Raw genomic sequence first — 15,362 nt, 5'->3', positions numbered from 1 at the left:
CTCACAAACAGCAGCACTTTTGTAATAATAGGCTACTTCTGTAACATAACTGAGATCTTTTTATTGCTCCCATTTTTTCTTCTCTTTTTCAAAAGCCTGTCACATGGTGTTTAATAGATATCTTTGCACCTTTCATTGTTTTTACAATGAAACTCTTATACAAGGATATAGTCATGGGTTTGTGAATGCATTACTAGAAATTGTTTTCTTCATTAAGCTGGAAGAGTTCAAGAAAAGTTATTAAATAATGAACTCAACAGACAGGTTTAGATTTTAAGTACGATTTAATCTGCTTATGATCAGGATGTCATATGCTCCTGTAGCTTTATATTAGAAATTTTCTAAACAATAATTTAAGGGAAATTATAGAACTGCTCCCTTAGCAAAAGTAAAAAGCTTAAAAATGAGTCTGCTAAAATTAAACAGGTTTACATAAGTAACACAAAAGGGTAATATACAAAAGGTAAACCCCCACCCACTAACTTAAGACATAGATGTAATAAGATCGAATTAAAAAAGGATCTCAATTATGAGGCAGAATTAACCACTTATTAAAAACTTGGCTTCAGTAAACAACAACTGCAGAATTAAAAAAAAAACAAAAAAAAAACAAACTAAGCCTGAGACCTCTAATATAAAGGTACATAGCACTGTTGTACAATTTATGCATGTAGTGAGCCCTTTGCAAAAAGCAATATACAATTTTTATTAAAATTTACTGCACAATCATTTATAATTACAACATGAAATGTTAAACAGAATGCCAATTAAAAAAAATGTCTGTTGCATTTGATGCCATGTGTACTTTTGATTTTGCTTCTCTCCATGAATTTCACTGATTGACAATATTTAATAATATTAACACTGAAATAAATAAAATTGCAAGTTATGAATAAATTGTATATGAGACAATTTTACATTACCCTCAGTCATACCTCACAGTGATTTCACGCTGAGATGGTTAGAGTACATTCGGTCAAGGTTTAGCAAGTATTTCATTACAAACACACATAGGGAGGAGAGAAATAAAAACAAAAATATATATGTATATATAAATAATGAAATGTCACTCTCAGGAGCCAAGCCATTCAAACAATCAGAGCAAAAAAACAATGTTGCAGCCAGACTGCAGTTGCAGATTAAGTTTACATGCAATTAAGTTCTGTCTCAACATTTTGCCAGAAGTATACGTAATTAAAAGTGGTTAAATATCAATTTCCTTTTCTCATTTTTAGAGAATAAACATAACATTGAGAATGAAGTAACATTATTAACCATAAAAATACTGGCACTGCAGAAACCTTGGTTGTTAGTCAAAACAAATTACTAACACTTCTTATAACACTTGAATAAAAGGAAAATTTTATAAAATGAGAAATTTTATGCAGCCTCACGTTTTTTACAAAGAATACATTCTAGGGATCAACTATATTTACATTTATAAGTTAATGCTAATTGCTTGTTTCTGTTAGAAATCAAATCCATTGTTTCAGAATAATCTTGAGTATGCAATTCAAATTATGCATATGGTACGAATCTGTGGATCTAATACGTAATATATAGTGTAATAGAGATAAAAAACATATCTAGTCATATTGAAGTGCCCAGCAAGATACAAATAGTCTAAGAAAGCCAGTGAAACAGCGGGTCATAAAGTGGCAGAGAAACAGGAGAAACTAAACCTGCATAATTCAAGGATTTATTTTGTTTTACTTAACAATACGTCACATTCAGCATCTAATTCACCCAGCATTTGCACTGTGTACTGTGAAAAATATATTAGTGCTCTTCAATTTTTATCTGTCATGAAAATTGTTATACTATATTATTTTTTGGGGGGGATGACACTTTTATAAAATAAAACGTATTTTTATAATCGGTGGACTATATGGAGTGAAGTATGGCAAGTGCTTTTATTGTTAAATTAGTAAATTAGACCTGGCACACTTCTGTACCTAATTATACTATTCAGAAAACAGTAATATCTATATTCAGAATTTTTTCAATACAAGACTTTTAAAAATGAGTAAAAATGTTTAGATAGCAATTTATTGTATCAGCTTAAGTGTTTACAATGAACTAAAAATTAGAAATCTTTTTTTTCCTTATAGACTTGTACTAGGATGAAATCTAAAACAAACATCATATACTGTATAGTACCTGCTAAGACTAGTGCTACTATACATGGTAGCTAAGCACTTTTAGATAGAAAAGAATTTTCAAAAATACAACAATAAAAACCCACAATAACCCATGGCAAAATGCACAGACTGAAAAAATCAATAATGCCGTATTTCCTTCAAAATAATAACCACACATTATCAAATGGACATAATTTTAAATGAGGAACATACATAAAGTAACACTTTAGTATGTGGTGTTTTTTTATGCATGTACTATATTTCTCATTTTCATATTTTACATTATAAAGATTATGAGTAATTTAATATTCAGACAACTATACTGTAAACAATCAAATCACTATATAACATTAAATCAGCTTTAAATTCAATAGTCTAGAAAACTCAACCAGTAATTAATAGACTGGTGTTAGCCCTATTCTAACTCTTAATTAACAATGGAGATGTAATATTTATGTATTATAACAAGCATGTATTAAGTTTCTTTTAAAGTGTTTCTTTCTACCATGGTGCTTGTAAAAAATATTTAATGGAAACAAAGCATACTGAGGCAAAGTGAAAAAGACCATGGGCATATAAACAAGTCACATGATAACGCCACTTCTGTATTGTAAATTATATTTGTGTACAATTTCGATATCCTTTAAATAAATGTTTAATACTCCTACAATCAGGCATGGTAATGGGATCATTTTAAACTGCATTTGTAGTAGTTTTGATTACGCAGCCCCAGGCTTTTGTCAAAAGCTTGGTTGTATAAAATTTTTTAAAAAATGGGAAAATATGACTGAGATTGTCTCCAAAAGCACATTAAACGTTTTATTAACATGTATAAAATACCCTTCCTCACTGAAAAGTTTAAGCACAAGTTTGGAACAGAAGCATCAAATAATATGGACGAATTCAAATGTGTATTGTTTAGTTTTGGAACAATTTTCATATCTTTGTTAAATAAATCTCAGTGGATCTAAACTGTATCACCATTTTAGTACTGTTTAATTCTACACATGTTGTTATCATTGATTAAGTAGTGTGCTAATAGCATTGTGTAAATTTTAAATTGAAATAGCTTTCTACTTGGCTGATGGGACTAGGCGATTACAGCAGTAGTGTTACTTGTACATCATTAAGTGAAATATGACAATAAGATGCTGCAGATGTTCTATCAGACGGTTGTGGCGAGCGCCCTCTTCTACGCGGTGGTGTGCTGGGGAGGCAGCATTAAGAAGAAAGATGCCTCACGCCTGGACAAACTGGTGAGGAAGGCAGGCTCTATTGTTGGCATGGAGCTGGACAGTTTAACATCTGTGGCAGAGCGAAGGGCGCTCAGCAGGCTCCTATCAATTATGGAGAATCCACTGCATCCACTAAACAGTGTCATCTCCAGACAGAAGAGCAGCTTCAGCGACAGACTGCTGTCACTGTCCTGCTCCCCTGACAGATTGAGGAGATCATTCCTCCCCCCAAACTATGCGACTCTTCAATTCCACCCAGGGGGGTAAACGTTAACATTTAACATTATACAAAGTTATTGTCTGTTTTTTCACCTGCATTATTATTATTATCAATCTTTAATTAATATTATTTATTGTATCAGTATACTGCTGCTGGATAATGTGAATTTCCCATTGGATTAATAAAATATCTATCTATCTATCTATGACAAGAGTGAGCAGTAAGTGTTAACAGAAATGCTGATGTCTACATTAGTTTCCTTATTAGCTGACAATTCATTAATACAATGAATATATTCAATCAGTTTACAGCAGAAGAAGAACTGTCACATAAAGTACTTGCATTTAGAAATTCAAAAACATGTGGCTCGACATAGGTGAGATCTTTAACAAAAGCAGGTTCCCTCACCTGTGGTGCGCTGCTTACCTTGGCATACAGTACATGTGTGCAAACCATATATTTTACTAATGAAAGAGTGCACACAACATGGAAACTTATGATTTATTTGAAAGACGACACCCTTCGGTAGGTAAAAAATATCATTATTGTTTTTGATTGAATTGAGGTTTATTTCAACATACACAAACAACTTTGAAATATGGCAGCATCCAAGAGGCAGAATGCCTTGTGCATAAGTGGTTACAAATTAATGTTACATTTTGCACAACCGATTTGGTTTGAAATTTTTTTAATCTGGCTTATCTGCAGGTGACTCATTTTTCATGGTATTTTGTTTAAAAATTCAAGGTTCAGCTTATTCATGGATGCACTTATTCGTGAGTATCTACACTATTCATTTTTCTAATGTGTTCATTCCAATGTTGTCTTTGGGAGCTAGTGTCTGCATCAAGAGAATTAAGTAACTAACACTTTAAAGTTGTTAGTCTATCACAGTGAAAGTTCCTTGAGACACATACACACACAGTTTACTCACTGAGAACCATAATTACTATCAGCTTCAAATAGTAAATGTGAAATACTGAGAACAAACCTTTTCCAGTTGACTATGGACATGCTGTACAATAAGATCCAATGCAACAAAATTTTCTCCACCTTAAAGGAAAAGCATGGAATATTAAAAAAATGTTAGTTTCTTCAAATACTATAACTTGGTTTCTTTCTTGCTACGTTTTAAAAACACATTCTTTCAGCCAGTCAATCTAAAATAATCAGATCTGTGTTACACCTGGAACAACATCAAAATTGTCATTCCCAGACTGTCACTCAACTTCAGTCAATCAACCTAAAAGTTATTCTCTAACATCATAGAACAGGGACTTGATTTTGTGCATAACTAAATTGTATTTTCTTTGGCAATGCTGCAAGTTAAAAAAAAATGCTTATTTAAGGAAATTTTCCTGTGTTTTTGCATGCCTTTTTTGCGAATTTCCTGCTTTATAATGTCAGGGGCGAACGCTTTTTTTTGATATGGTTACAGAACCATAAAAACCCAATGGTATCACCCTTATTGTCACTAATTAGAAAATTCATTAAAGCCTTGTTTAACGTAGAATACAGCAGCCTAGCTAAACATACCATATTAAAAGCATGCTTATTTTTACTCAACACACAATACTATCATGAAAGTGATGCTCCTAACAAGAGCACTGAATTTCTAGAGAAACATGAGGTTTTGGTATGTTACAGGCCATTTCAGGCAAAGTTATTCGATCACCTTCTTCTTATAGGACATCTATCTATGAGTTTATTACAAATGAATTGGAAATAGTATAAAAGGCAAACAAAGATAAAGGGCAGCTTTGCATTACTGACTTACACATGAGAGACAGGGTGGCACGGTGGCGCAGTGGTAGCGCTGCTGCCTCGCAGTAGGAAACCTGGGTTTGCTTCCCGGGTTCTCCCCGTGTCTGCGTGGGTTTACTCCGGGTGCTCCAGTTTCCTCCCACAGTCCAAAGACATGCAGGTTAGGTGCATTGGCGATCCTAAATTGACCCTAGTGTGTGCTTAGCGTGTGTGTGTGTGCCCTGCGGTGGGCTGGCGCCTTGCCCGGAAATTGTTCCTGCCTTGCGTCCTGTATTGGCTGGGATTGGCTCCAGCAGACCCCCATGACCCTGTGTTAGGCTATAGTGGGTTGGATAATGACTGACTGACATGACAGACAATGTATGGGTATTACCAAGATATTGAAGTGTGTTTGTTGTGTTGTGTTCTGGATCATTTTGCATACATTTGAATTCATCTTAGTATCTACTGCTAAAATTAACGTTTTGATTGCACTAATTGTTCACTTGACATTTTTACAATCCAATAGAAGTGTTTTAACTGCATCTATAGTAGAATTCAGCTACTTTCTTATACATATTTTTTTTGTCACAAAGTACCTATCAGAAATAGTGAATGGCAGGGGTGAGAGAGAATTTAGTTAATTCACTTTTGTTTAATATACAGTAATCGTGCCAAAGAATACTATTAGGGAGAAACAAACATTGGAAGTGAATTTTGTTGACAAATACAGGTTAATCTGGGCTTAGCCAGCAAGGAGCCTGAAGCAGGATCTTGTTCTGGTTAACACACATTTTATACATATATATGAATGAATGAGTGGTCAATGAAAAAGGTTATTATATATATTACTAGGGGGCGCAGCCACCCCCAGGTTTGGTTTACCGGATATACAATTTAAAGAGATTGTTATTTTCATGGGAATTGTTACATATGCATTATTTTCACTTTTACTTTAAAACTTTAGTAAAAACAGCGTTTGGACTTAAATCGTGACAACACAATGTATAACTGCCTGTGAGTGAATATCGTTTCTTTCTCACTAATAAATAAAATGACTTTCTCGAATGTTTGTCATTGACGTGTCATCTAGAATGTATAAAATTATTGTCCTGATAACATTTATAACAGCTAAGAGCGCAGGAAGTGTGTCTGCCAAAAGCATTCACATTACTAAGAGCTGAGAGCACAAGAACTGTGTCTGACAAAAGCATTCACATGACTGACGTTAGATGATCATGGTCTTGTTTGAAAATAGTTGCAAGTAGGGCGTGACTTGAAAGAATCTCATGTTAAAAGTCTCCGTCTCACAGGAATAAATACCACGCCAGCATTTCTGGAATCTTTTAATTCTCGCTGGCAACACGGATTAGACGATCTACAAGTGTCCGACTTAAAGTTTAAATCCGAACAATATATTCAATCTCTTTTTGCTTTTCCATTATTTCACCGAGTAATAATTTCTGTTTGTTTGCACTAATGCGATCTTTACTATCCTTTTTTTGAGACTTTGGAATTTTCGTACTTTCATTATCTCCAACCTGCCCTGTATGTGTACCGCACCAACATTTTTTAATTCTTTTACAACATTCTACTTTTTTTATTTTCGTACTTTCATTATCTCCAACCTGCCCTGTATGTGTACCGCACCAACATTTTTTAATTCTTTTACAACGTTCTACTTTTTTATCCTTTGTCCTTTATTTTCGGACCTGGGTATGGTTAAATCTCTTTCTCGCAGGACGTATAAGTGTCTTTCCAAGAAAATTATGTTTTGTCTCCTTCCTAGATTTTTTTTTATAATACAGAGATATACAGTCATGAAAAAAATTAAGTATCTCCATGTAAATCCTTGATTTTTTCAACATATTTGAACAGGCAAATATCAGATCTCCATGCAAACACTAAAGATAAAGATTGTATATTCAAACAAGTGACACATAACAATGACATGGTGTTTTCATTCTCATTATCTAAATTAACAGAAAAAAAATGCCACGTGGAAAAAGTAAATACACCCCTAAAGTTATCACCACTTTAAATAAAATTAGAATTAGGTGTTCCAGATTCAGTGCCAATGATCAGAACCTCCCTAGGCACTGTGCAGGTGGAATCTGCCTCATTTTAAGGACAAGTTTGAGAAGTTACTTCTTCACAATCATTTCATATATTACTTTGCCGCATAATTGTGTTCTAAAGTGAAACTTTTATTTATTTTTTTAAAATAAATTTTAAAAATACTTTGTTCTTGCACTTTACAACTGGAATGAAGGGTACACGGGTACATAGGTGAATGATAAAGCCTGAAAACGTACCAGATGTGTCCACTTTAAAGCACTATATGTTTCAATTTAAGAAAATATACCTTTCACATTTATGAGGCATCCTTGTTATAACAAAAGGAAACTGGAAATAATAATTTTATCACAGATACTTGGAACTACTCTTGAACTGACAAATAGGAAATGTATTTTTACATCATCTATAAGTGGTGTAGATTTTAACTGACTGATAATTTGTCAAGGACTGGCCAGCCCAGCAAATTCAGCACAAGAACGGACCATCTCATACTAAAAAGTCTTCAAGAACCCCAAAATTTCATCACAAGCTCTGCAGGTAACTCTCCTATAAGTTGGTTTAAATTGCATGCATCTACAATTAGAAAGAGACTGCACACATTTGAACTACATGTGAAGGTTTGCCAGGAAAAACCCTCTGCTGTCTACAGAAATCATTACAACAAAATTAACTTTGTCACTGAACATATAGACAAAGACCAGGCCCTCTGGAACAAGGTGCTCTGGACAGATAAATCAAAGTTAAAGATGTTTGGCCACAGTAAAAGTATATATGTTTGGCAAAAACCAAACAGCATTTCAGTACAGGACCATTTTCATGTGTAAATATGTTGAAAAAAAAAATCAACAATTTCCATAGGGTGTATTTTCTTTCTTCATATGACTGTATATGCTGCCTTATGCTAAAATTGTTTAAATTCATTTTTGCTCCCTTATCAAAAAGCAGAGCAAAAACAGGGTTTCAGAATTTTTTGCAAATGTATTAAAATTATTATTAAATTAAAATTATTATTAAATTATTAAAAACAAACAAATAAATAAATATATTGGATTTTCACTCTCTGCTCCTTAGTCTAGATTTTCGATATCTACTCCTTTCACTCAAATAACTGTTTGGGATTTGACTTAAAATATTTACAGTGTAACAGTCTTGTGTCACTTGCAAACTGTTATATCAGCAATGTAATATACAAGCAATATGTTATTTAATTAAGATGGCACACAAAAAATGTCAAGTATGGTGATATATCTCTTACCCCTTGGTACAACAATGTCTGCCACCTGCACTGTAGGCTCAATATATTGTTCAAAAGCAGGCTTCACAAACTTGTTATACTGTTTTATAACTCCTGAAATATCACGTCCTCTTTCTGTAATGTCCCTCTTCAAACGGCGAACCAAACGAATGTCAGAATCAGTGTCCACAAAAACCTTCATATCCAGGAGCTGCAATAAAAAGTGAAACAGAAGTGTAATCAAACTGAACTAAGGATAGATACATCCTTTGTTTCCACAAGTCTTCAAACAGTAAATATCAGAGTAGCAAAAAGCATGGAATTTACTACAGTATATGTCCTGTTTACACCAGCTGCCTCAATATTTTCATTCTCAATTTTTCCTGGCTCTTTACTCTCTCCGAGTTAATTATCTTTAGTTGAGCTCACTTTTAGAGTGAAACAACTAAAAACATTAAATCAATCACAAACTTCTTAGTTACAATTAAAAAAACACTCATCTTTAGGATGTGAGAAGTCAATTAAATTACATAAACATTGCCTTGAGTTGCTTGAAAGCTTAAAGATTGTAATCTTTTTAGTTAGCCAACAAATGTAGTCATTTTGCTTGACTTCTCATGACATCCATAATGGCTAAAACGGCACAACACCCTAGTACTAGGATGTGAGATAAAAACCAAAGTAGCTGGAGAATAACTTATGCATACACTGGGACAGCATGGAAATTCTAGAGACACAATTTTTGAAACACAGATCAAATTGTTTCTTTTTCTTTCTTCCTTCTCCTTAGAAATTTTTATTTACTTTTACTCATTTTAAATACTTGTGAAATATTTATTTACTGCTCATTTTTAATTATTTTTACAGATGTTGAACCTATTTAGTAAGATTTTTAATAGTATAATTTGACACCATTCAGTTCTGAAGACTGACCTGAGGTTAGAGGTATTATGAAAATAAATTTTAAGCCATGGATAAACAATATATACTGTATATATAACAGCTATGCTATGGTCTAAGGTGGATTGAAATCTAAGTGATCAATGTAGACCTCAGCATTAACATTTGCATTGCACCGTGCAACACATATGTCTCTGTTATATGCCATCTGGTATGGGATTCGTAAAAACAGTGTTTGTGATGCACCATCTATTGAAAAGATAAATGCAATGCATTTTATTACTAAAAATGTTTGTTGTGTGCCATCTTTTAAAATGACAGACACAGCAACCGGACGGACACACAGTCACTTATCCTTTTATTCAGGGGGTTGTATATACACTCACTGGCCACTTTATTCGGTACACCTTGCTAGTACTGGGTTGGACCCCCTTTTGTCATCAGAACTGTCATAATTCTTCATGGCATAGATTCAACAAGGTGCTGTAAACGTTCATCAGGGATTTTGGTCCATATTGACTTAATAGCATCACACAGTTGGTGCAGATTTGTCAGTCGCACATCCATGATGTGAATCTCCCATTCTACTACATCCCAAAGGCTCTTTATAGGACTGAGATCTGGTGACTGTGGAGGCCATTTGAGTAAAGTGAAATCATTGCCATGTTTGAGATGATTTGAGCTTACTGACATGGTGCGTTACGTGTTATTATGCAGGAAGTAGCCATCAGAAGATGGGTAAACTGCGGTCATAAAGGGATGGACAAGGTCAGCAACAATACTCAGGCAGGCTGTGCCATTTAAACGATGCTCAGTTGCTACTAAGTGGCCGAAAGTGTGCCAAGACAATATTCCCCACACCATTACACCACCACCACCAGCCTGAACTGCTGATACAAGGCAGGATAGATCCATGCTTTCATGTTGTTGATGCCAAATTCTGACCCTACCATCCAAATATCACAGCAGATATCAAGACTTATCAGACCAGGCAATGTTTCTCCAGTCTTCTACTTTGTTCAGTCTTTCAATTTTGGTGAGCCCATGTGAATTGTAACCTCAGCTGCCTGTTCTTAGATGACAGGAATGGCACCCGGTGTGGTCTCCTGGTGTTTTAGGTCATCTGCTTCAAGATTCAACGTGTTGTGCGTTCAGAGATACCTTGGTTGTAATGAGTTGTTATTTGAGTTACTGTTGCCCTTCTATCAGCTTGAACCACTCTGGCCATTCTCCTCTGACCTCTAGCACCAACAAGGCATTTTAGCCCGGAGAACTGCTGCTCACTGCGTATTTCCCCTTTTTCAGACCATTCCCTGTAAACCCTAGAGATGGCGGTGTGTTAAAATCCCAGTAGATCAGCAGTTTCTGAAATACTCAGACCAACCTGACTGGCACCAATAACTTTATTCCAATTTTTAACTCATCAAAGCAGCAACATTTTACTTATATAACAGCCAAATACAAGTGGCATTCTTTCTATGAGGGAAATCAAATATTGGTCATGTACTTTCTTAGTGGATGCCTACTGCCCTAGATGTACCACCCTGACAAATTTTTTACCTTTTTATCTAAACAGGAAATAGTGTTTTTGTTGATGAGTGACTGAGTGAATTTTGCATTTTAGACAGACAGATTTTCCACTAATCTAAGCTTTATGACAATGTGGCCAGTAGACATATAAAAGTCAACTTGGATTTTGCAAAAAGACAAACAAGAGAAACAATTCTATGCATCATATCTGGAGGAAGCCAGACACCATTCATCACCTGCACAATACTGGTGGCAGCATTGTGCTATTGCATTGTTTTTCAGTGGCAGGGATTGGGAGATTAGCCAAGGTTAAGGGACAGTTGAATGGAACAAAATGCAGCGATATCCTTAATAAAACCCTGTTTCAGAGTGCTCTGAATCTCATACTGCGCCAAAGGGAAGGTTCAGCTTCCAACAGGACAATAACCCTAAGCTCAACGCAAAGGCAATATAGGAGTGGTTGTGAATGTTCTCGTAAAAAAAAAAAAAAAAAAAAAAAAACTTTGAATAGACCTGAATTAGTTTGCAAGAAAGGAAACAGAGAAGAATGGAAGAGAATGGAAGAAAATCCCCAAATTCAGGTGGGTAAAGCTTGTTGCATCATATCCAAGAAAACTCCAGATTGTAACCACTGCCAGAGCTGCTTCAACAAAGTACTGAGTAAAGGGTCTCAATACTTGTGTCAAAGTAAAATTTCAGCTTTTTTTTATTAAATTTGCAAAAAATTCTAAAATACTTTCTGACTGCATTGTATATATACAAAAAATATGTATCACAGTTCCATTACAGTTACTACAACACAACCCTGTGCTGTTTGACTCACACTGCTAGATACTACTGAAGTTCACTGTGACAATATGACATGCTAATTAGAAATCAGAACTAATACAGTGGAACCTCTAGATACGAGTTTAGTTCATTCCAGCACTGAGCTTGTATAGCAAATTTCTCGTATCTAAAACAAACTTCCCCATTGAAAATAATGGAAATCCAGTTAATCCGTTCCGCACCCCAAAAATATTAACATAAAAATCAATTTTCCTAACAAATAACACTGATAAATAATATATACTGTAGTCTACCTTTAATAAATAACACTGGTAAATAATATAACTGATTATTAAAAGAATCAAAACAGGTGTCCAAAGTGCAGTAGAGCATTCAATAAATCTTCAAATAAATAATCCTTAAAACAGTTGTGAAGTGGAGGTTTAAAATACACAAGAATAACAATCCTTTAACATGAGGGTAAAACGTCAACAGGAAGCAGTCTTTAAAAAACAGATGACAATCCCCCGGTGCTTCTTCTCTGTTAGCGTCTCACCTGCTTTTCCCATGCGGGCTCTGCAACAGGCGAAACACTCTTAATTCAGCTGACCTTCTCTACACCGTCCTGCTTCAGCTGTTTGGCTCGCCTGTTCAGCTACACGCGAGCCTGCACTGGCTCGCTCTCCCGCACCGACTTCCTACTGCTGCTGCTGCTTCCTGCCTCCTCCTGCAACCTCCGTTCTCTCTCCTCTCTTTTCTTTTACTTCTTCTCCCCCTTAACCGGCTCGCGCTTCTCTATATATGTGGGGAGGACATGGCAGCTGCAGCCCATCAGCCACAGGAACAATCATGGATGTGGGCAGTTTCCCACCTGTGCACTTAGGTGAGAAACGCAGACACCGCAGATCGCCCTGCGGCTTGCTACTGCTACCACGCCCCCTCGCTAAGCCGCGAGCTATACCCACAGCCTGGCTCGTGGCTTGTTACGCGAGCCAATGCTCGTATTTAGATCTGAATTTTTCGCTCATACTTTCCTCGTATCTTGAATTTCTCGTATACAGAGGTGATCGTATCTCGAGGTTCCACTGTATTTCTTTTTTTGTAACAAAAAATACTTAGTCTTGACTAAGGGAAAAACACTGCTATACCCTATCACAGCATATCACTTTGATTAACAATGAGTTACAATGAAACAGACTTGTGTTACTTTACTATATTTTTTACACAAATCAACTTACAAATTACAGGTACAAATTACAATTCCTTACATGGTTTTGTAGTTTTAATGCTTATAAGTTAAATGAGTCAGAAGAGGGATTTGAACCACCAACTGTGTCATTAACTGCAAAACATAACAGGCAAACAAAAACACAAGGAATATTACAGCAAAAAGTACATCAAAATCACTTACCCGACTCTTAGTCTTCCGTTCTGGATATTGTATACTTACTTACAATCATCTCTTTGAACCACAATATAAACAACACAGAAGAAATTATTCTCCCCTTTCAAAACTATTGCACCACTTCATTAATCTCATTATATTCCATCTCAACAGACTAGCAGCGCTATTAATCATTCATATCTAGAATGGGACACAGGAATGTCTAGAGGTAATGATGAATGCAGTCAAAGATACCACCAACATTCTCTTGCTGACAACGCCATAATCATAAAATAAATGGGTTATAGCCAGCTTCTTTGCTTTGACATTTTCTTAAGTATTTGTAAAAATGGAGGACAGTGTTATTCCTTTTCATGGTACAGTGGTAGTATGACTGAACCTTGAAAAAAGTTTGCTGCATACCTCAACAGAATTTGCTTTTGTATTACACATTGCAAAAACAATGATAAAACATACTACAGTAAATATTGGAGAAAAATCAACAAAACCACACACAATGACCTTCCCCATCAATACTTTCTCCTTTAAAACAATTCAAACCAAAGCAATGCAAGGTTTGTTCTGCTGGTCTCATTAATATAAAAAGACCGTGTTTCTAATTTTGAAATCAGTTACCAGGTCATTTGAACTTTTTGTCACTCTTGTCCCTTCTAGATATTTATATCTTTTTATGTGATATTGTTGATCACTATGACACTGTTGATGCACCTTTAATCTGGGATCTTGGAGTGGCTTTCTTTTGGATTTCTTTTGTGTAATCTACCTATACTGTAATCTCTTGTTGCTAAACCACAGTCCATGGTCAACATGTTGAGATATCCAAACTTACATTCCCAAAATAAAAACAATGCTAATAATAAAAAATATTACCTTCAACAACTCCTTGTTGGCAAAAGCCAAGATACCTTCAAATATCACCACATTAGCTCCATAGACAGTTTTCTAAAACAACAAAAAGACAAACAGGACTCTTCAAAATAAAACAATAACCAGGAAATGCAACTATGATTACTGTAACACCAGGGGCCTCATGTATAAACGGTGCGTATGCAAAAAAATGTTGCGTATGCCCATTTCCACTCTCAAATCATGATGTATAAAACCTAAACTTGGCTTAAAGCCATGTACATTTTCACGCTAGCTCAAACCCTGGCATACATAAGTTCTCCTATCGGTTTTGCAAACTTGGCAGCAAGCAGCGTCAAAGCAGTGCTTTTGTTTCAGTATGGTTTCCTTTTGTTTTTTAGATCCACATCCCTGACGCGGCTTTATCATATACACCGAAATTAACCGCATATTGCTTCATTAGTTTAAGGCATCTGGTTGTAATTAACCTGTAAAAATATAATGGTCCACGGAATGGCCAAACTATTCCAAATACCATAGCTGCTTTAGCGTTGTTACTCTCACTGCACCTTCTTCTTCTTTCAGCTGCTCCCGTTAGGGGTTGCCACAGCGGATCATCTTTTTCCATATTACTCTTACTGCACCACTCAGAGTATTTATATCACTGTATCTGAGCGTGGAATCACAGCTCTACAGCAGCTGATCGGAAAGAGAATTATCAGTATATAGCATCTAGAACATGCTGCCTATTTGAACTGCTCCCATACGGCAAACGCTTCAGAGCATTTCCTGTACTGAATTCGCGGTTCAGAAACAGTTTCATCCCAAGAACTATAAACGCAATCAATCAGTCCATCAAGTGCTCCATGTAGAACTGTTTGTACTTATAAGTACAATTACCTCACTGTAAACTTGCGATACAGATATAATATTGCACAACCTGAGCCACTTTAGCGCGTATTTACATATGATGACAATATCATTTTTAAGATGAAATGCAGCAAAATATCTTTATTATGTTATGCAGATAAAATGTTAACATCATTTAAATATTGTTAATAATTAAACATGTGAGGATACGGTGTCGCAGCACTAGCAAGGATCTGGCCCTCCGTTCACTGATTGTTCCTGCCTCGCGCTGTATTCTTGCTGGCGCGACACTGGAAGGATAGATGGATAGAATAATTAAACATGTACTACAAAGATATTTGAATGTTCTTTAAAAGTTTTGAAGAATCGGAGTTCTAAACTTAAAGATGGC

General features: G+C 35.4%; 3 protein-coding genes across 9 annotated transcripts in view; 1 reads left to right on the top strand and 2 right to left on the bottom strand.

Annotated features, from left to right (window-relative positions):
• si:ch211-243j20.2 (uridine-cytidine kinase-like 1) overlaps positions 1-15,362 on the bottom strand; it is a 242,853-nt gene that overhangs the window by 30,433 nt on the left and 197,058 nt on the right. For 2 of the 6 annotated variants that reach the window (XM_051925489.1, XM_051925488.1), the window contains exons 5-7: positions 14,126-14,197; positions 8,674-8,863; positions 4,588-4,649 (exon numbers count right to left, since the gene is read on the bottom strand). The exons of 3 other annotated variants lie outside the window; for them this stretch is intronic. In XM_051925489.1, coding sequence (XP_051781449.1) covers positions 4,588-4,649; positions 8,674-8,863; positions 14,126-14,197 — 324 coding nt within the window. Of the gene's footprint in view, positions 1-935; positions 953-4,587; positions 4,650-8,673; positions 8,864-14,125; positions 14,198-15,362 lie in introns of all 6 variants that reach the window. One more of the 6 variants, XM_028796788.2, reaches the window with a different exon arrangement.
• Positions 1-15,362, bottom strand: part of mpv17 (mitochondrial inner membrane protein MPV17) — a 309,255-nt gene that overhangs the window by 170,429 nt on the left and 123,464 nt on the right. The window lies entirely within an intron of this gene.
• The window catches only part of LOC127527285 (uncharacterized), a 193,446-nt gene that overhangs the window by 91,096 nt on the left and 86,988 nt on the right, over positions 1-15,362 (top strand). The gene's annotated exons all lie outside the window — the stretch shown is intronic.

This window comes from Erpetoichthys calabaricus, chromosome 3, assembly GCF_900747795.2.
Source record: "Erpetoichthys calabaricus chromosome 3, fErpCal1.3, whole genome shotgun sequence".
NCBI classification, from domain to species: domain Eukaryota; kingdom Metazoa; phylum Chordata; class Cladistia; order Polypteriformes; family Polypteridae; genus Erpetoichthys; species Erpetoichthys calabaricus.
The sequence above is the reverse complement of the archived record's forward strand: the minus strand, read 5'-3'. Positions and strand labels throughout refer to the sequence as shown.